The sequence below is a fragment of the Amphiura filiformis genome, chromosome 16 (genome assembly GCF_039555335.1).
Source record: "Amphiura filiformis chromosome 16, Afil_fr2py, whole genome shotgun sequence".
NCBI classification, from domain to species: domain Eukaryota; kingdom Metazoa; phylum Echinodermata; class Ophiuroidea; order Amphilepidida; family Amphiuridae; genus Amphiura; species Amphiura filiformis.
Genome location: NC_092643.1, coordinates 28,131,316 through 28,150,260, shown reverse-complemented (window position 1 = coordinate 28,150,260; position 18,945 = coordinate 28,131,316). Strand labels below are relative to the sequence as shown.

The following is an 18,945-nucleotide window of genomic DNA, read 5'->3' as shown; positions in this document are numbered from 1 at the left end:
AGGACTGCGATGCAGTTGTCCCCACTTATTTTGACAGTTGTGTTGCTCCTTTAACCAGACTTCAGCAAATCGGCAGAAGAATATATATTCCATTCTTGGAAGAAGTACGTTCTTGGACGTATTCTAGATCTTCTCCGACAACACTGGCAAATAGTAGTACTCGATAAAATATTTTTCAATTCAATTCAATTCAAGAAACATTTATTTCACAACTTCAATAAAACATGATATAATGACAAATGCCATAATTAGCGAAACAATATCATACAAAATTATTTCTGGTTTGCAATTTCCTTTCTTTGAAGGAATTGGACTGTAAGCATATTAGCTAGCTAGCCCAGATCAACACTATCAACTGTCTCAATGATATTTATTGCAGCCTGTCAGATCTGTATCCAGATGATAATAATTGTAACCTATTCCATAAAGTCCTTCACAATCCGCAGTAGACCCTATGTCTTACTTTGGTCCATTTTCGTAGCTTTGAAATAACCATATTTCCAGCTTGTCGGTGAAAATATCCATCCATCTCCATCGCTCAGAGGCTGGTTTAAATAACACTGTAGGAAACTCGTGATCTCCCTGGCCACACTCAGTAATACTCTTTCAGTATCCTGATTTTAACTGGTTAACATTATTTACTCTCTTTTTGAGAGCTATAGCTACATCCATTCACATTACATTCATATCGATACAGGTCTGCCTAGAATTATTGCAAACATGATGTTTTGAAGCAAATCTGGGATTTTCCCAATGTTCTAATAATAGACATTCACCTTTAACATTACATCACTTCCTGTGGGTTTTTCCCACTATTTCAGTTCACTTTACTATCTCAGGGGATTTTCCCATTGACATAAATAGTCTTGATTAATGATGTTGTTATTGCAGTCATCTGGGTTTTCCCCATGATGTCATAATAAACAAACTATTGCATGATTAGAAAGGTAACTTCCCCTATTTCATGAAATACAATTATACAGGGTACATCACAATCTCCAATGCTGATTCATTTTTCAACTTTGGGAACACTTTGTTCTACTCATTACACAACTCACACGCTATTGATAGACCATTCTGTCACATTTAACTTCTTTTTTAGCAATGGAGTTTTCCCAATTAACATTAGGCAATGCACAAAGATTGCAATATGAGAATTCCCAGTGTGATATTAATAACTCTGATTGAGTTTGTTTACTGTGACCAAAGGGGTTTCCCCTAAAACATGTCATAACATACAAACTCTTGCAAGGGTGTTTTATTTCCCATGTCTCATATCTCTCATTACATAGCTTTAAATTGTAAACAAAGATAAACAATTAAATTGAATTACTCCAGGCACATCACAGCATGTCTTAATTACACTTTATCGTAATCAATCAAATCACAGATATTGGAATCAAATTAGTTGTGCTTCTAGAAGGCAAACATGTCATTTTAAAATTATCACCTGAACTCATTTAATAAATCCCCATAGAATTCCACATCAGTCAGTGTGTTTCGTTCAGTTTACCTCATTATTTCCAGCTTCAAATAGACAGAAAACCTTCTTGACTAATTACTAATATAATTTCTCTACATTTGGAAAAGAATTAGAACATTTAAAATTTAATGGAAATCGTACATTTTGTCTTTTGGCAATAATAAACACACAAAACAATATTTTCATTTATTGCAATTAAGATTAATATATATAGACATGTTTTTGCGTTTCTGAGGTATTAAGGAGACATGTGATAATCATTCATAACAAAATTGGCATTTCTTCTAGAAAATATTATTATGTCGCCACTTTTTCAGTAAACCACGCCCTGTGTACGCAATGACGGAGTTATACAGATATATTGTTAATTAGCTGCACGCGACCATTCGTCACATGTGTCAATTTGTGATTCGCGGGATCTTATTTTTTCAGACTATGTAGCGTGCAAATGTGGCTGGTCCGGGATTTTTACAGTGGGGAACCTGGCTTTACATCTATTTGATAATAAAACACTCCTCAATGTCAGAGCACTGAGTCGTCATTCTGTGTAGACATCACTTTTTAATAGGTAACAACGGTAAATTAAGATTATTTAAAGGTAACAAAGCACGCGATAGTTTTTCGTACAAAATGTATTCAAATTCGCAAATAACCAAATTCTTCTAAAAGAGACACGTTTGCCTTCAATATGGAATTCCAAACACGTCTTGGCGCAAATCCGGACAAAAAATCTACGCTGACCTTTTCGCCGTCATATACTTCATATCCAGCTCAAGCTCAGACATGGAGGAGCCAAACTGAGTCACCGGAAGAACAGCATTTGGAAGCTAGTGATGCAACCTGTTCATCGTGTTTGACAAAGTACACACAAGAAACAAGTTTTTCAGGTTTGAAATATGTTGGACAGAAAGGTAGTTTCTTCAGAAGGTAAGACTGTTCATTTAATTTTTATTTTTATCTGTAATACCCTAATAATTACAAATGTTGATTGTGGTTGACAGTTGTACAATTTGAACATTCGAACACTACAATGTTTCTGTTACCGGGATAAATTGACTCAAGATTTAAACTCCAGATTACTGTTTCTGAATTTGTTTCCACATCACATGGTGTCATCGCCCCGATATCTTCATGGCAGAAATCGCCATGGTAGATTGAATCCACCACCACGCATGGCCATTGTGTATCGACCTGTTTAATAGTTTTGAGTCGCATAATGGGCCGAAGGACATCTGACTAAGGCTACTGACAATAGCCCCGATTAGCTCGGTGACTGACCTCGCTGTGTGTCAGTCGAGCATGGTACTCCATAGGTCATATTCTTTTAGACTACCTTCACGATTGGCCTATACACTGCACTATATAATTCGGCACATATAAATCAGAATTATTGCGGAATTATTGTCAGTTTTTGACTCAAGACGCAAGCTACAGTCTCAAGACGCAAGCTAACGACTATCATATCTGTTCAAAATATATATTCATGTGCAAGGAACCACATCTGGTTTCTTTTACGGGAGATATTCATCATTTTCTACACCGGTATCCAAAGATTTTCTTATCATATCAAACTCGTGCATAGCAAATTCACGTGTATCGATCCCGGGTATTTATTTTAGTATCTCTGCTGACAAAGTAATTATTAGCCAGGCGATGTCGGTGTGCATCACGCAGTGAGGAAAGTACACCAAAAAAAAAAAAAAGCATACGGTAATTAATCCAGCAAGGTGAATTATTAAAAGCGATGGTTCCATTAATTTGTTTGAAGAATCATGGGACATATTAATTAAAATCGATATAAATCCATTAGGGCGGTCGCGTAATGTATTTTAGATGTATCAAAAAAATGTAAAATACATCTTATCAAAATATTATTCGTACCAATTTTTTTTTAAATTGAATAAGGCTAATTTAAAAGCAACCAGTGGTAGGATATCAGCACTTATGACATTTAGTTTGACAATTTTCCTTGCGACAAATGACCTTCTATGTTTTGTTTTTTTTGCAATGGTGCAATTAAATTTAGTTCTCCACGACTTCATAGCAACAAAGGAATGCTTCAGTGAAAAACACTGAAAAATTGCCACTTGTTTATCGCAACGGCAAAACACACGTTAGACTATATTCTGACACTAATACATAAAAAAGGATACGCAGAATTATAATTATCAGTCATACTTAAAGCCATATTATAACATTTCTGTAAAAAATAGATTAGTATTTATTTTCATAAAATGTTAGCTTTTACTGTCAGATATGTCCCCTTTTAATTTGGAGCCGAACAAGTGAGGTAAAGCATAGAAAATTGGAATTTGCTACTAGCGCCCACGCATGTTACTCCCGCGGTTGTAATACGGTACGGTCCTCGGGGTGTGTGTGTATGTGTATCCCACACGCCGTGTACGTACTGTGCATACGTGTTCGACTAATATTTCCATCGTAATAATAAAACGCCGGTTCCATCGTTTTATTCAAAATCTCGGATTTTGACAAAACTACAACACCTAAAGTCTTGATTTTTGTAGAGTATCTTTATTGACTAAAGTACATTACAATCGTGTAAAAACAGAATTTAAAATTTTTTGAGGGCGTTCTTCTCAGCAAATGTTATAATATGGCTTTAATGAAGCAAGTGCATGTCAATATTGGCAAAATTGAAAAATATCCTAGTAATACGCCCATTTGCAAAAGTCAATGTCGGCCAATCATGCACTTATGTGTAACATCGCGTTTGAAAGGCTTTTCTGATAATATCCTGTGATCATAATTTTCCACATTTGTCATTGTGTAAAACCCTGGTACTGTGGCTGCTGCTACACGCGGATGGGGTTGGCCACAACCTGCAACACTGGCAGGACCGTCGCTAGACAATTTTCTCGGGGTGGGGAGGGGTGTCGATAAATAAATTTGGTTAGTATATGACCGGATATGCCTTTTGCTGGCCCCTGGCCAACATGATTGCCACCCCTGGCTCTTCGGATGGGAGACACCCCTCCCCACAACTGTAACCCAGGTTTTTCCAAGCCGTCCCCAGAATTTCTTTATCAGGAAAAGCGTAAGATATTTTGATAAAGTGCGCACGTAGCACTTCAAAATTTGCTATTTAAATGGCAAAATTCAAAGGAGGATGTACCTGAGTTACCAAGCCAAAGGACACTATTTCCGAAACGTCGCACTGATCTGCTACTTAAATAACATTATCGGGACAATTATACACGCGGGCGCGCGAAAAATATTGCAATTTCAAAGCTTAAATGAACACAGTTGAGGACATGTGTCCTAAAATCGTGCAAAGGAAGATGCATAGGCCTTTTACAACGTTTGGTTAATTTAGTCCCGCCATTTTCCAGCTCATGAGTTGTATGCTTAATTCAGACGTCAGCGGAGCTGCCCTAGAACTCATATTTATGATTTACATAATACAGTAGAAATAATACCATTTTTGAGATTCGTGATTGTGTTCAAGTTTAAGATGAAAAAATGGTATTTCCAACTGGGCGTCTCGCAGATCTATTCACAGAATGGGTTTGCCGAGATTAATGCGCCCGAAGCGCGCGGTAATTTGGCACTGTAATACTAAATGTTTCAAAATGGGTTAAGTTGGGGTCTAAAATACACCAAACGGAAGATGCAAATGACAAATCGTAAAGTTCATTACAACATTTCAGTACCCTCTGCATTTGAGCAGAGGGTACTGACTTGCCACCCTGCCCTATGGCCAGTGGCGTAGATTTCTTCACAGTTACTCATTTTGGCAACAAACGGATGGTTAATTCGGCCCTCCATAATATTAAATGCAAGTGATTTTGGGTCACTTAAACAGTTAGCATGGTTAATTAGACGCAAGTGACCATGTACATACTCCAAAGTCACTTACATTATATTATAGAGCGCAGCATTAACCGTCCATTTGTTGCCGAAATGAGTAACATGTACGGTAATTGTGGATATAGCTACTTCTGGCTCTAAGCCCTCGATATGAGGTTAATTTGGTCAGAAACACACATACAGGTGTCAACATGGGGTGGGGGTGATTGTATGGTTCATTCCCCTATCTATATTTCGGGGGGATTTATTCCCTGGGATCTACTCATAAAATGCCCATGGCTTATCTCCAAAGGTGTTGATATTATTTTCTTTACTTTTAGAATGTTCTGGCTAGTGGTTGTGTTGCTAGCCTTGTCTGGACTGTCGTACCAAATATTTCTTTCTACTGTGAAGTTCATCGAGAGACCAACAAATACCAAATTTTCCTTTAAGGAGGAGGACAAGTTGGATTTTCCCTCGGTAACCTTTTGCAATACGAATATGTTCAGGTAATTTTCATTCGAATTCGAAGTAACTTACACGGCTCTCGATGCATATCTTACAATGGACTTATTTTATTTACAGATCTATAATGGGAATTCCAATTGAATGAACGCAGCTTTCAATAGCGTGACGAATTTTTGCGTATACTACGCGATGTACGCCAGCGTGTGCGACTGTGCGTGAGTAACGCGTAAATAAAGAGATTGTGATTTCCAAACGTAGTGATCGTACGCACGTCGATCTATCCAAGACCACTCTCCAGTATCGAAGCGAGGTCGCGTATTTAGCCAGTTTTGAAGAGTTTGGACGTTCAAAATCACCATAGAGAACCTTTGGACTAGTAGATGTAGACCAATTAAAAGGTTTATTTTCCAAACAAGGTTCGTAAACGTTATAATATTGAATTCTTGTTTTCTAACAGGATCGATAAATTGTTAATCACGTACGGCGGCTGGTTAGAACTTATCTTCATTGCTTTGTACGAAATTCGGAAGCTTTTCCCTCAACTTGGAATTACAGACAGGAGCATCGATGGTAACATTCCAGAATATTACGCAATTCCAGAATATTACGCAGGAAATGTTTCACTTTTAGACTTTATTCTGACAAACGGGCATGAAATGGATGATAGCATTATATTGTGAGTACTATTTGCTTGCCATTTGATATCTTTTTGGGGAGGGAAATTGTTAAAGGCTCGGATTGCAACGTTTTTACATATTTTTATGGGACCTGAGAGCACATGAGAGGGTCCAATTACTATGATCGATCCCATAAGACATCATTGATTTGTTGTTCAAAAAAGTTTGATATGAGAATGACTTTTGAAATACTAATGTCGAAATTTAATACAATACAAAGGAAATGTGTGATAACCCGGTGTGGGGTATTTTGATCATGGTAATCACAAAAACGGCTAAACTGCTAAACCCAGTGAGTGGATCTCAGAGTATAGCGTGTGGCAGGCAGTGGCGTAACTAGGGGGGCAGAGGGGCAACGTGCCCCGGGCGCCACCCTAAGGGGCGCCAAATTGACCAATTCAGCATCGATTCTGCCCCTCCAAGCGATGAAAGTCAAAATTTTCGTGCGCTTCGCGCGCATTTCAGCACAAAATCAATTGAAAGAACATATTTTAATACCGATATTCAACTCCTAGTAACCAAAATTAATTAGTGGTAGGCCTTATTTGTCCAAAATTTCTTCAATTTTTTCAAGAAGGAGGGGCATTATATATCCTTAGCCCTGGGCGCAACAACCCCTAGCAACGCCACTGCCCGCGTCTAAGATATTATCGGGTGGGGGAGGGGCTAGGGGCGCCAATTTTGTTTCTTGTCCCGGGCGCGGATTATTTTACCGTAGTTCACATTTGAATAGGGAGCCTGTTTAGGCAATTATATGGTCGAATCCAACGAAAAGTGTACACGGCATGTTCAGGGCCATAACTTAAAAGTATTAATCAATTGGCATTCGTTTTTGTATTGTGTTTATTCGCCTTGATCATACGCTTCGCGCCATATATAATAAGACCCCTTCTGTGAAAAACTTAGACACAGAGACCCCAAAACATGCTATTTTTACCCATATTTTCAAAATATTTCTTAAAGTCTTTTTAAAAAAATCTAAATAAGAAAAGAAAAGAAGTCATTGGATTGAATCTAAATTGATTTCCTGAAAGGTGTGTATTCAAAGATTGCCTGTTCAATTTTTCACATATTTGTACATAATTATGAATTTTTGTGATAATTTTTTGAGTGGTATTTTTTTACATTACCTACGAATACAATTTTTCATAGCACTAGATATATCTTTAAAAATGGAAATCACTAATAAATGCGCAATTGATACAAGCTTTGATATGTCCAATACTGAAATGCATTGCATTCGGACATCTTTATTATTGTGTTTAGCTGCCAGAAATTCTAAATGGCACAAAGGTAGGTTTGGTAAAAATATGCATTACCTCCGAATACATGTTAAAAGCTGTGCCATTTCCACAAAGTGAGAGAATAGTAAACAATAGTTAAGCAATAGGTGCAGGGTAATACACTCTTTATTTCTACCAAGTTTCAATAACCTGCGTTTAAATATTTCTGATATGTCAACAATAAAAGCAAGTATTCGTAGGTAAATTTCGGTAACCGAATGTTACCTACGAATACATTTTGACATCATGACAGTATTGTGAAACACCGCCATTCATGCCAATGCCCATATTGGTACATAACGAAGGCCTGTATGTTTGCTATCAAATCATATGTCAATGAAAGTTGCGAATTCACATACATGCCCACCATGCAGAACTGAATACGGCTTAATTGGTGAAAATATGTACTGAAATAGACGACGGTCTGCTCATTTGAAAGAAAAATCAGATTCAAAGAAGATTAGAAGGGGATAAATACTTGGATTTGTCAACTGTCATGTGTGCTTCATTTTAAATGTTTACCGACCTTCTGGTTTCTTAGTAATTTGTGTCCAAATTGATTTATTCGAAGGTAACTTTTGACGTTTTCGCTAAGGTTACCTACGAATACCATGGAAAAAACGACTGTTCTCATTGTCTCATGATCTAGACAACACATTGATGGACCCTGGTATAAAGCTAATTGTAGTTGCCCTCAAACGAAAGGCCACAAGACGTAACTGACTCCAAGATGGACTTCACAAGTCTGCAATAATGGTTTTAAGCAATTTGTGTGCAATTAAGCAAATTAAAGTCACTTTAGTGCCTTTGTTTCTTACTTCAATCCTCTTTCAACCGTTGTGAACCGACATTATTAATACATGATAGGGTCTTAAGTATCAATAAACGAACATAAGGAATATAATCACTTCAAAGTGCTTTATAAAATGAAGTTTTGATTGCGATATCCACCAAAAGTCTAATTCTTACCTACAAATACTGAAATGTTACTTACGAATACAGCATAATACATGACATGTGTAATGAAGTGTCCCTACCAATGGAAATTAATTGTCAAAAACTTTAAGCGGTATCCCAGGACACTATTATTACCCATAATACGGATTCATTCAACAATTATTTATTATGTAAAATTGCTGATTAACTACTTGTATATCAAAATGAAGTGGTCAAAATCTTGCTAAAAGCATCAACAATTTTTTGATCTAAGGTAATAGCATTTATTCATTTGGACGTACCATCTGAAAGGGATCTAAAACTACCATTTTATTAATTCATTACCATAATAGCAAAATTTAAACCTATAAACTCAATATAGATATTGTTAAATCGCTCATGTTACCTACGAATACCCGGGTTTCTTCACCTTTTCATTGTATAAAGCGTTAGGTGTATGCGTATAATTCCTAATATTCTTGAAAACATATATCATACTCGTTCTTATACAATGTGTAAATTGATTCATACTCATTTGATAAATAAAATACAGAAACTGACCTAAACTTCATTTTCAAAAATAAACTAGCATAAATTGACTAAGATCATATTGATCGCGTTATAAAAATAAAAACAAATATTTTCTGGTTGAGTTAGCATTTTCCTGACACCCTGTGGTCTACATTACACGAAAAAAGCGTTAATGGGAATATTCCATTTGTTTTAAGTTGATTAGTATTGCGATAGTGAAAGCATCCTAGTGGTATTCGTAGGTAACATTGGGTTTTGATATCACATTTACTATCACACGTCCTGGATTTATTTTTCAAGATTAGTAATGGCACTTTTGGTTCCTATAAGGCCAATATGTCATCAATCAATGGGCAAAAGGAAAAAATTGTGGAGACATTTTTATTTCGGACTTTTATTTTTGGCCCGTGGACATTTTTGGTTGGATTCGACCATATACGTTAGTGTTAGGGTCAGGGTTAGGTTTAGGTTTAGGGTTAGGGTTAGGGTTAGGGTTAGGGTTAGGGTTAGGGTTCATTATTGATCGGAGATTATACCGTATTCACTAGTAATAGTATATCGTGTGTTTGCGCTTTATTCCGTAATCAATAAGTATGTTAAACAGACGCATTTCTTGCAGAGCGACTTGTAGCACAGTGGTAAAGCGTCTGACTATGGATTCAAAGGTTGTTGGTTCGAACCCCGGTGAATCCTTTGGTAGAATTTTAAATCTAATGAATTTAATTTCTTTTTGTTAAGTAAGAAAAAATTAATGGCAGTGTGGTGGAGCCAAGCCTATAATACATGTAACACTATACATTATGCATTATAAGTTTCTCCTATTCAAATGTTAACTACGGAAAAAAATATTGCGTCCCGGGCGCTACCAACCCTAGTTACGCCATTGATGGTAGGAACAATGTGTGACTGGTATGAAATACAAGTAATACTTGAAGTCACAAAAAAGTTCGTCACCTCACTTGACCTTCCACGTTGCACTCTATTTGTCTGTGTGTTCGTATTCGTGTCCTCGTGGCTCCCGGCATGCATTGATTATACTAGGGCACATGTAGTGCTAGAGTACCAGCAGCATGATAGCGATACTGTTTGACCGCGATGAAACGCTTGGAATTTTTACATGTTCCTGTCGTACCACGTTTAAGCGCAATAGGGCATACTTTACCATTTGACCTATACGATCTTTGACCTCGGATAACTGTAGGTTGATTATGTTCAGGCTGCCCTGGTATGGAGAGTTACTTTCACCAAATTTACGTCAAATCGGGCGAAGTTTAATATTATGCCCTACATTGTAGATGACTTTTGACCTCCGACAATCTCGTTTCATATTTCCCTCATATCAAGGATAACACCTTTAAGCCCAATCGGACAAAGTTTAAATTTGAACCTTTCACCACCTTTGACCTCCAATGACCTTTAAAAGCACCCCTTCAACAGCGTACGCCCTGTACCTAGACTACATAATATCCGAAATACCAGATCGATACACCGAAGAACGGCGAAACGCATAGCTGGTCACACAGACATACAGGCATAGACTGCTCAATATTTTATATACCAGATAAGTAAGTAAAGAAACCAAGTCTGACCGAGGTCACATGTTGCAATGACGTGGCCGGCAAATCGCTTGGGCCAGCATTTGAAGATTCGCGGCTGGTTTACATGTAAAATTACATTTAAATTATTTATTTATTTTTGTTACGTCTCTTTTAAATGCTAAAAAGTAACGCACCATAGTGCAGTTTTGTCCACGGCAAATTCACCGTGACATTTTCAGCCATAATCCCGCTTAGTGAAGATTAAACCGAAATATGCAGAACTAAACCATTATAGTAATCGATTGTCCAATGCACATTTCTTACCATGTGATAATATTAATCCAATGAGCGATTGAATTGTCCGCTCCGGTCGACTAATCCAATCGATAATGACGCTATTGACATGTACGGGTGGAGCTCCACTGACTGAGTTTTGGGGATTTTTCACTGGTTTGCTATCATTTACTCATCAAGGCGCTCCACCGTTATTGTAAGTACTATGCTAATAACTTAAAGATTGTCATGTAGAAAATAAACCATACTTTATTGACAGAAAGTACTAAATTTGTACCTATTACGGTTTGGTGGCACTCCTCTTCCAAACGCGACCAAGTCAGGGCGGCCCGGTGAAGCAAAAAGTGCATTGGATTAACACGGGAGTTTGGATAAGATGGTAGATTTCCTTTCTCATACAAATGCATGCTTCCCCGGCAAATTCACCGTGACCTTTCCAGCCATAAACCCGCTTATTGATGATTAAACCGATATATGCAGTACTAAACCATTATATAGTAATATATTGTCCAATGCAAATTTATTACCACCTGATAATATTAATCCAATGAGCGACCGAATTGTCCGCTACGGACGACTAATCCAATCGATAATGACGCTATTGACATGTACGAGCGGAGCTCCACTGACCGAGTTTTGGGGTATTTTTCACTGGTTTGGAGCTGTTTGCTGTCATTTACTCATCAAGGCGGACCACCGTTATTATAAGGACTATGCCACTTATTTAAAGATTGACATGTAGAGAATAAGCCATACTTGATTGACAGAAAGTACTAAATTTGTACCTATGACGGTGTTATGACACCAAATACGACAAAGCCATGGCTGCCCGGTGAAGCAAAATGTGCATTGGAATAACACGGCGAGTTTGGATAGATGGTAGGATTTCTTTTTAATATATATGTATGTTCAAACGTTATTAAAGCTTGTACAAAAGCTTGTACCGGGTAGAAGATTCAGATATTTGGAGAAGAATAAGTAATTGAAACATAGAGCAAGTACTAAAATCATAGCTTTTATACTTTTTGATATTATGATGCTAACTAGTTCATCCCCTATAGCTACCACATAGCGCTACCAGTAGGGTTCAATTGCCTATTGTGAGTGCCCCTGTGTTGTGTGCATACATGTTGTTAACAATAACTGCATGATGCAAACTTCAAAGTTGAACCACAATATAAAATTCAACAGGTACAATTATTTTTATAAATTTACATTTTGTGTAACGAAATGGTATACAGGGTGTATCAAAATGATTGGTACCGACGACTTCTCATTTTGCCGATTTTTAAAACTATTTTTGTACCAATTTGGGGTTAATTGCTTAAATATTTGTAATTATAGTAGTTTTATCTTCTCTAAGAATTGTAGATCATAAAGATAACACATTCTGTTCAGAAGTTACATGATTCTAAAGGAAAGTGGGTGTTTTTACACTTTTCATCGTAACGCTGGATCAGTAGCGCACCATTTTCAAAGCTCTATTTCACTACAAATACCTAGTGAGAATGATATGTTGAAAACCATGGAACAGTTTAATATTTTCCTTGCCTATTTCTGCATAATATATTATATAAATATTCTAATCAATATTTATTAATTGAGAGTAATATTATTGACTTGAATAATTTAGGTGCGGTGAAAGAAGTTTGTGTATCAACACCTTCCAGGGCAGTAATTTAAATTGTAGTATTGAGATTACTAAGTAGATGGTGTGGAAGAATTGCTATAGACTGTAGAGAGTGTAGGTTAGGTTAGACCTGGTAAAAGTTATTGGAATGGCTCCAAAGTACTCCACAGTAGTTAATGTAGGCTTTTTTGTACGCTGAATATTCATGAGGTGGGCGTGGCTAATTAGCATATATGAATATTAATGAGGTGGGCGTGGCTAATTAGCATATATGAATATTCATGAGGTGGGCGTGGCTAATTAGCATATATGAATATTCATGAGGTGCTAATTAGCATATATGAATATTCATGAGGTGCTAATTAGCATATTCATGAGATGGGCGTGGCTAATTTGCATGAATATTCACGAGGTGAAATATTTACTACGTGACGTTATGAATATGATGAAAGAGTCACTTTTCTTTTATTTCAATGCAATTTATTTCATTGTAATTAATTCATTTCATTTTAATTAATTTAATTTCAATGTAATTTATTTTATTTTAGTTTATTACATTGAAATTAATTCATTTCAATTTAATTCATTTAATTTCAATGTAATTTATTTCAGTTCAATTTATTTAATTTGAATTGATTCATTTAATTTGAATTCATTTTTTCATTTCGATTTAATTTATTTCATAACGATATGTGTATATGTTAAAAAGTGATCAAACTAATACATAATCATGAGGGGGTGTGACGATGCATATTTAATGATTTAATAAATATTTTGGCATCAGTGTGATGAAGGTGTCAAGCGTGAATATTAACGAGACGCGGCGTTTCAAATACGTGAACGGAGTGTATAGATAGGACCGGTCGAGTCAGTTTTCCTGAGATTTCAAAAAGATTGGATCGTAATGTATCAGACTGAAATGACCTCAGAATGGGAAGAGGAGAGTGCGTTAGGAAAAGATATTAAAGCGTGGCGTAAACGGGAAAAAGCATCGCCGTATAAGAAACCACACCCCATGGAACAGCGACCGATGAGACCCGCTGTATCCGACGAGGTATTGAGGGTTCCCATTTCGGACAGCGATCGTTTCGTCGTCGTGCAATCTTTTAAGGGGAAAGTGTACGTGAACATCCGAGATTACTCCAGACACCCCGTTACCCAAGAATGGACTGCCGGATTTCGACGAAAAGGGATAAATCTGACCCTGGATCAGTGGACGGCTTTGAAAGATGCCTCGCCCCAGATTGACGATGCCATACGGGCAATGGAGGATAAGGACAAAATAACTAATTAGAAACGGTTCTTTAATAAAAATGTAAAAATCAACACGGTTTTGTCTTTGTGTTTTTATTAACTAACTACAGTGATTACAAGCATGCATTTTAACTAAATTCTACTTTTTAAAAGGTCGCACAATTTGATTTACGAGATAATCCCCGTCGAGTACATGTTGATTATCGTCGTACTGTAAATTCACAAACTCGTTGACCAGAACGTCGTTGATGTCCGCGTCTTTATGAAACATGTGGGTAACTTCTCGCATATCGTAACCGCGACATCGATGATATAGGTAAAAAAGACAGAATTGTCCGCATACGGTACTGAAATCTCCCTGCAATCTTTTATCGTTGTAAGAATAATTTTTGACATTGTTTTTAAGAAACTCCTCAAATTCTGCGGCTAACGATGGGGGAGAATTACCGTAAGAGTCGAAAAAGTCCCCGTAATCTTCGTTTTGGAGGTAAAACACCACCCAATGACTGCCCTCTTCACGGCTACTGTCCGTATTGACGATGAAGGAGACGGAAATGTTTCGATAAGATCGGGTAGTTTGTCCCTGGGTAGGACCCCTCCGAAAGTTCGACGAACGACGTCGTCCGATTCGACGTTGCGAAGCAGCTCTACCGTATCCATCCTTAACGATCAAAGTCAGCGATGACGTGTCTCGATTTGTTAATTTCCACCATAGAATCCCACTCGGCGTACACGATGAGATTGACGGTGTTGGGCAGCGGGTTCTGAAACTGTAATTCTAGACGAATCGAACCGGTCTGTATAGGGTTCAAGTGAGCTCCGTCGGAAGCGTCGGGCGAAAGGTCGAAAGCGAACAAACTGTATCCGTCGGCAAACTCTTCACGATCGATAGGTACTCCTTGGTCCTTGTGTAGGATGTTAGTACCCTGAAATAAGGTTTGGTACGCCATTATATGATCCTTGGCGTTGGGGGTGTCGAAACGAAGTCTGAGAGGTTTCCAAGGGATCGTCTCGCCGTTGCTGTGCAATGCAGCGTAATTGAGGTCGAAATGTTTAAAGTGGTACGGGTTCTGGGGGTAAGCTCCGTTGTAGGCGGTGTTATCGACCATACCGAAGACGATACTTCTCGGCAATTGTCCGTAAAAAGGCTCTCTCTGATGAAAGACAAGTTCCCTGAGGTATGGAGAAACTTTTGACATCTACCCTTCGTATAGGGTACTTGGCGGTTACTCCTCGCTCCAACTCTTTGGCGTGCTGCATCATCAGGGTAGGATTAAGTTTGGCGGATCGAACCAGCAAGGTAGCGTCCATAATCTGAACCTTGTATTCGGGCTGGGCATCCAAGTCGTCGTCATTGGCGCGCAGAAGACAGAAGGCGTTCTTGCTTCGGTGAAGTTTGAGTTTGAGTTCCACGCCGTTGAGCAGAAATTTTTCCTGGCAGAAGATGTCGGCGTGCAGCATTCCAACCATGTCCACCACTCGACTTTGTTGAGTAAATTGGTATCGTTTCTTCAAAACCAAGTTGGCTTGATTATCGGCGGCGGTGGGGTTAACGACGTCCATCCGCCCCGAGGTGTCCTTGTAAAAGAGCGAGCTGGTCAGTTGAGATTCCATCGCGTCCGAACCGTACGTCAACAGCGTCTCGATCATGGCGCGGTAAGGGTACGTGTTGGAAGCGACGCTCACCATCCTATCGTTCAAGTAGACGTCCACTTGATTGAACAAAGAGTGGAGAAAAAGGTTGGCGGGTCCGCACAGGGCATTAGCGGGTAGGTTGGTTCCATCGGGATTGACGATTTTCACTCGCAAGTACAGCTGCGTCTGGAAGAGATCCAAGTAGTTGTCTGGGGATCCGGGTACCGTAAATTCCAGGGGCCCGTCGCCGGTCACGGCATTGAGGGGCTTAAATTCCACAAACTGACTGCTCAAGATGTCCGTCTGCGTGGGGGGCACACTGAAGAGGTCCGTTTCGGACTTGGAACAGGGGCAAGAGTGACGATTAGCGACTGACATGTTGATTAACGATCGAAGATATCCGGAGTTCTTTTAGATCTTTTCGCGGTCCCGCCTCGCGAGGAAATGACCGATTTTCCGTTCCGCTTGCGTTTAGTACCTTTTGGCTTCTTCCTGGCGATGTTCTTCACCGTTTCTAGACCTCGACGACGAGCCGCTTTTTTAAAATTCTGTCCTCTCAATACGTCTTGACCGATGTTCACGCTAGTACGTAGAGCTTCTTTTCCCAACGCTTTGGCCCCACTCTTCAGGAAAGGAAGGGCTGTACGGAACATACCGGAAAGGATGCTTCCTAAACCGTATCCTCTTTGCATCCTGGAACCCCTAAACACCGGAATTTCGCTCCCTCCCCGAACGTAACCACCGTACTGTCTGCCCACCATGTCACCTTTTAAAGTATTTGGTCTTGACGGGTCTGAAACAAAGTTTGGCGACGATCTTGCCGCGTTGAAACCGGATCTTCTCACCTGTATCTCGTCTGATACGTACGGTAATAGTATCGAAATGTTTCATTCGAACTTTTACGAAATGGGGGGATTGGTAGGTCCGCGTGACGACGTCTCCGGAACCTTTTTTATCCATGTGAACGATGCGTAGAAGAGGCGCGAACGCGTCGCCAATGATCTGGTCTTCGATGATGTCCGTGTACAGGTAGAGGGAGTACATACCGGCGTTTAAATCGATCGGTAGATTGGCCTCGTGAGTACGCAGGAGACGAAATGACAGTAAACCATGACCCTTCTCCACGAATCCTAGCATAGCCGCGAGTTCCGGGTGAAATTGTATGAAGGCGTTGTTTTTGAGTTTGACGCTGACTTTTGAGTGTTCTTGTCCAAAACCAGTTTAATGTTGGATTTTCCGAGCGAATTTAAAAGTTCGTGCACTGCTAAGGACAACTCTTCCAGATCGTTGTAATAACCCGGCGGTACCCGTATCGTGTCGGAGTTTAATTCAGACCCATCCCGCTGTAGAAGATTTCGTTGAAAGGTTCCGTGATGTTGTAGTAGGAAAGGGGGAAGATGATTTCCGTCAAAGCTACTTCCCATTCGCCGGATAGATCGATTGGTTTGAATAGTTTGGTGGTAAAATCGCTGAGAGTGTTGGAGGGGTAATAGTCGAAGCTGCTGTTACTCGGCAACGTGACGTAAAACTCGTCGACCGCCATGTTCGCGTGATGAAACGTATTATTCAATGTCCTGAAGATCCACGACCCAACTGTTAAATTTATCCGGCCAGCCTAACCATTTGACGAAGTATTCGGTCGTTCCGTTCCGTTTTCTCTTTCTGAGAACTTTCTCCACCTTGAATAAATCACCCTTGGCTTTGATTACTTTTTGAATTTCCCAACCATAAAATGTACCTTCGATTTCTTCCTCGTTAAAGTCTTTCAATACGTAAACGGGTATTCTTCTATCGATTCGTTCGGATACGACGAACAATTCTTCCGACCATTGAGGTAGATATCCTTTTCTGAAAGGAAGTTTCTCCGTGGAAATACGTACGATATCGTCGGGATTGAACAATTTCTGCTTTTTACGTCTTCTTCGAAGCAAGTGCCCGTACATGGTCTTCCATACGGCGCTTTCATTGTCCTTGTTGACGCTGGCGGGGGCTCTTCGGATAGTTCTGTGATAGGCGTCGTTGTACCCGCGCACCACATCTTGCAAGACGCGCTGATATTCGGAACCGTTCGTTTTCGTCAAGTGTCTAAAGATTCGACTTTTCAACGTCCGATTGAACCTTTCCACGATGGAAGCTTTGGTATCGGGATTCTGAGTGGTGAAAAAGTGTATTTTCTTTTCTTCGAACAATGCGCGCACGTGAGTGTTCAGGAATTCCTTCCCTTTATCGCTCTGAATTTGGGTAGGTTGTCTTCCGCGATCGAAAATTCTTTTCAACGCCGCGGCCACGGTCTGTCCTTTCTTGTCTTTCAGAGGTTCTACCCAGGCGTATTTGGAAAACACGTCGATGCAGGTCAAAATGAATTTATAACCGCGATTAAATTTAGTCAGTCCGGGAAGCTCCACCAGATCCATCTGCCACGTCTGATCGATACCGTCCGAAAAGTAACTATTTCTAGGAAATCGTCTTCTCGCCGGCTTGTGTAAAGTGTACGCGTCTTGAGCGAGGAGCCATTTCTCGACGTCCTTACGCGTTAAACCGACGCCATCTTCTCTAACCTTTCTGTACAATCTATCGATGCCCCCCAAACTACCGGAACTCGACGGATCGTAGTATATTCGTTTCAAGTAGGCATCCATTGCGAATCGCTGAAAGACACATTTAAATTCTACTCTAGGGATTATCGCTAATCTTACTACTACTTTAAATAAATATCGATCAATAAAGTTCCCACAATTCCTCGTGAGGGAAAGTCTGACGACGCTTCTTGGATTTTCTTAGCTTCCGTTTCGGGGTGGTTTCTTCGACATGTTCGACGATCGATTTCCGTTCCCTCAAAAGATCGCGTCGTTTGGTATTGGCGATTAAAGATTCGGGGACGTTGTTGAGCGCTATAGCTTCGTTGAACGATTTCCACCCTACGGGATCTTCGTATCCTTTACGACTTCTCAGGGAGTCGTGGATGAGATCGACCAAGTTGGAGCCCTCGACTTTACTTCCCGACACGATGATTTCTCCCGAAGGGGTCCAATCCAGATAGCCTTTGGACCGATTTCGTTTGAGATTGTTCATGAGAGATTTGGCTTTGGTCTTGAAGGAGGCCGGGACGGTTTCCAAAAGTTCCCTTTCCAGCGCTTCGTCGACGCTCTTTACAGCTTCTTCTTTAATCTCCCCTTCTTCTTCGTCCTTCATCGGTTTGACCGTAATGTTCAGAGGTTCTTTCGAGTAGAGTCGCATCATATCGTGCGTAGAGAGATCGGTGCGGTCCAGTGTGCGCTTCATATCCTTTTCCGTATCCCCTATTTTTTCATCGTCGTTTTTTTGGACGCGGTCATTGACCCTCTCCAGTTCCCGCGGATCGATCAGAATCATTTTCTTGGAGTATTTTAAAGTTGACATTATTTGAGAA

The 18,945-nt window shown here is 39.6% G+C and overlaps 1 protein-coding gene and 1 long non-coding RNA gene across 2 annotated transcripts; one reads left to right on the top strand and one right to left on the bottom strand.

The window, feature by feature from the left end:
- Positions 1–2,191: 2,191 nt before the first annotated feature.
- Positions 2,192–6,412, top strand: LOC140136546 (uncharacterized). Its single transcript, XR_011856683.1, has 3 exons — positions 2,192–2,410; positions 5,632–5,799; positions 6,216–6,412. It is a non-coding gene; the product is annotated as an uncharacterized lncRNA (long non-coding RNA).
- An 8,587-nt stretch (positions 6,413–14,999) lies between these two features.
- On the bottom strand, positions 15,000–15,914 carry LOC140172548 (uncharacterized protein F54H12.2-like). Its single transcript, XM_072195692.1, has one exon. The coding sequence runs from the start codon at positions 15,912–15,914 to the stop codon at positions 15,000–15,002; it is 915 nt and encodes a 304-aa protein (XP_072051793.1).
- Positions 15,915–18,945: the final 3,031 nt, after the last annotated feature.

Bases quoted from the DNA above. Each gene is read 5' to 3' on its own strand.
- LOC140172548 (XM_072195692.1), bottom strand. From the start codon at position 15,914: ATGTCAGTCGCTAATCGTCACTCTTGCCCCTGTTCCAAGTCCGAAACG.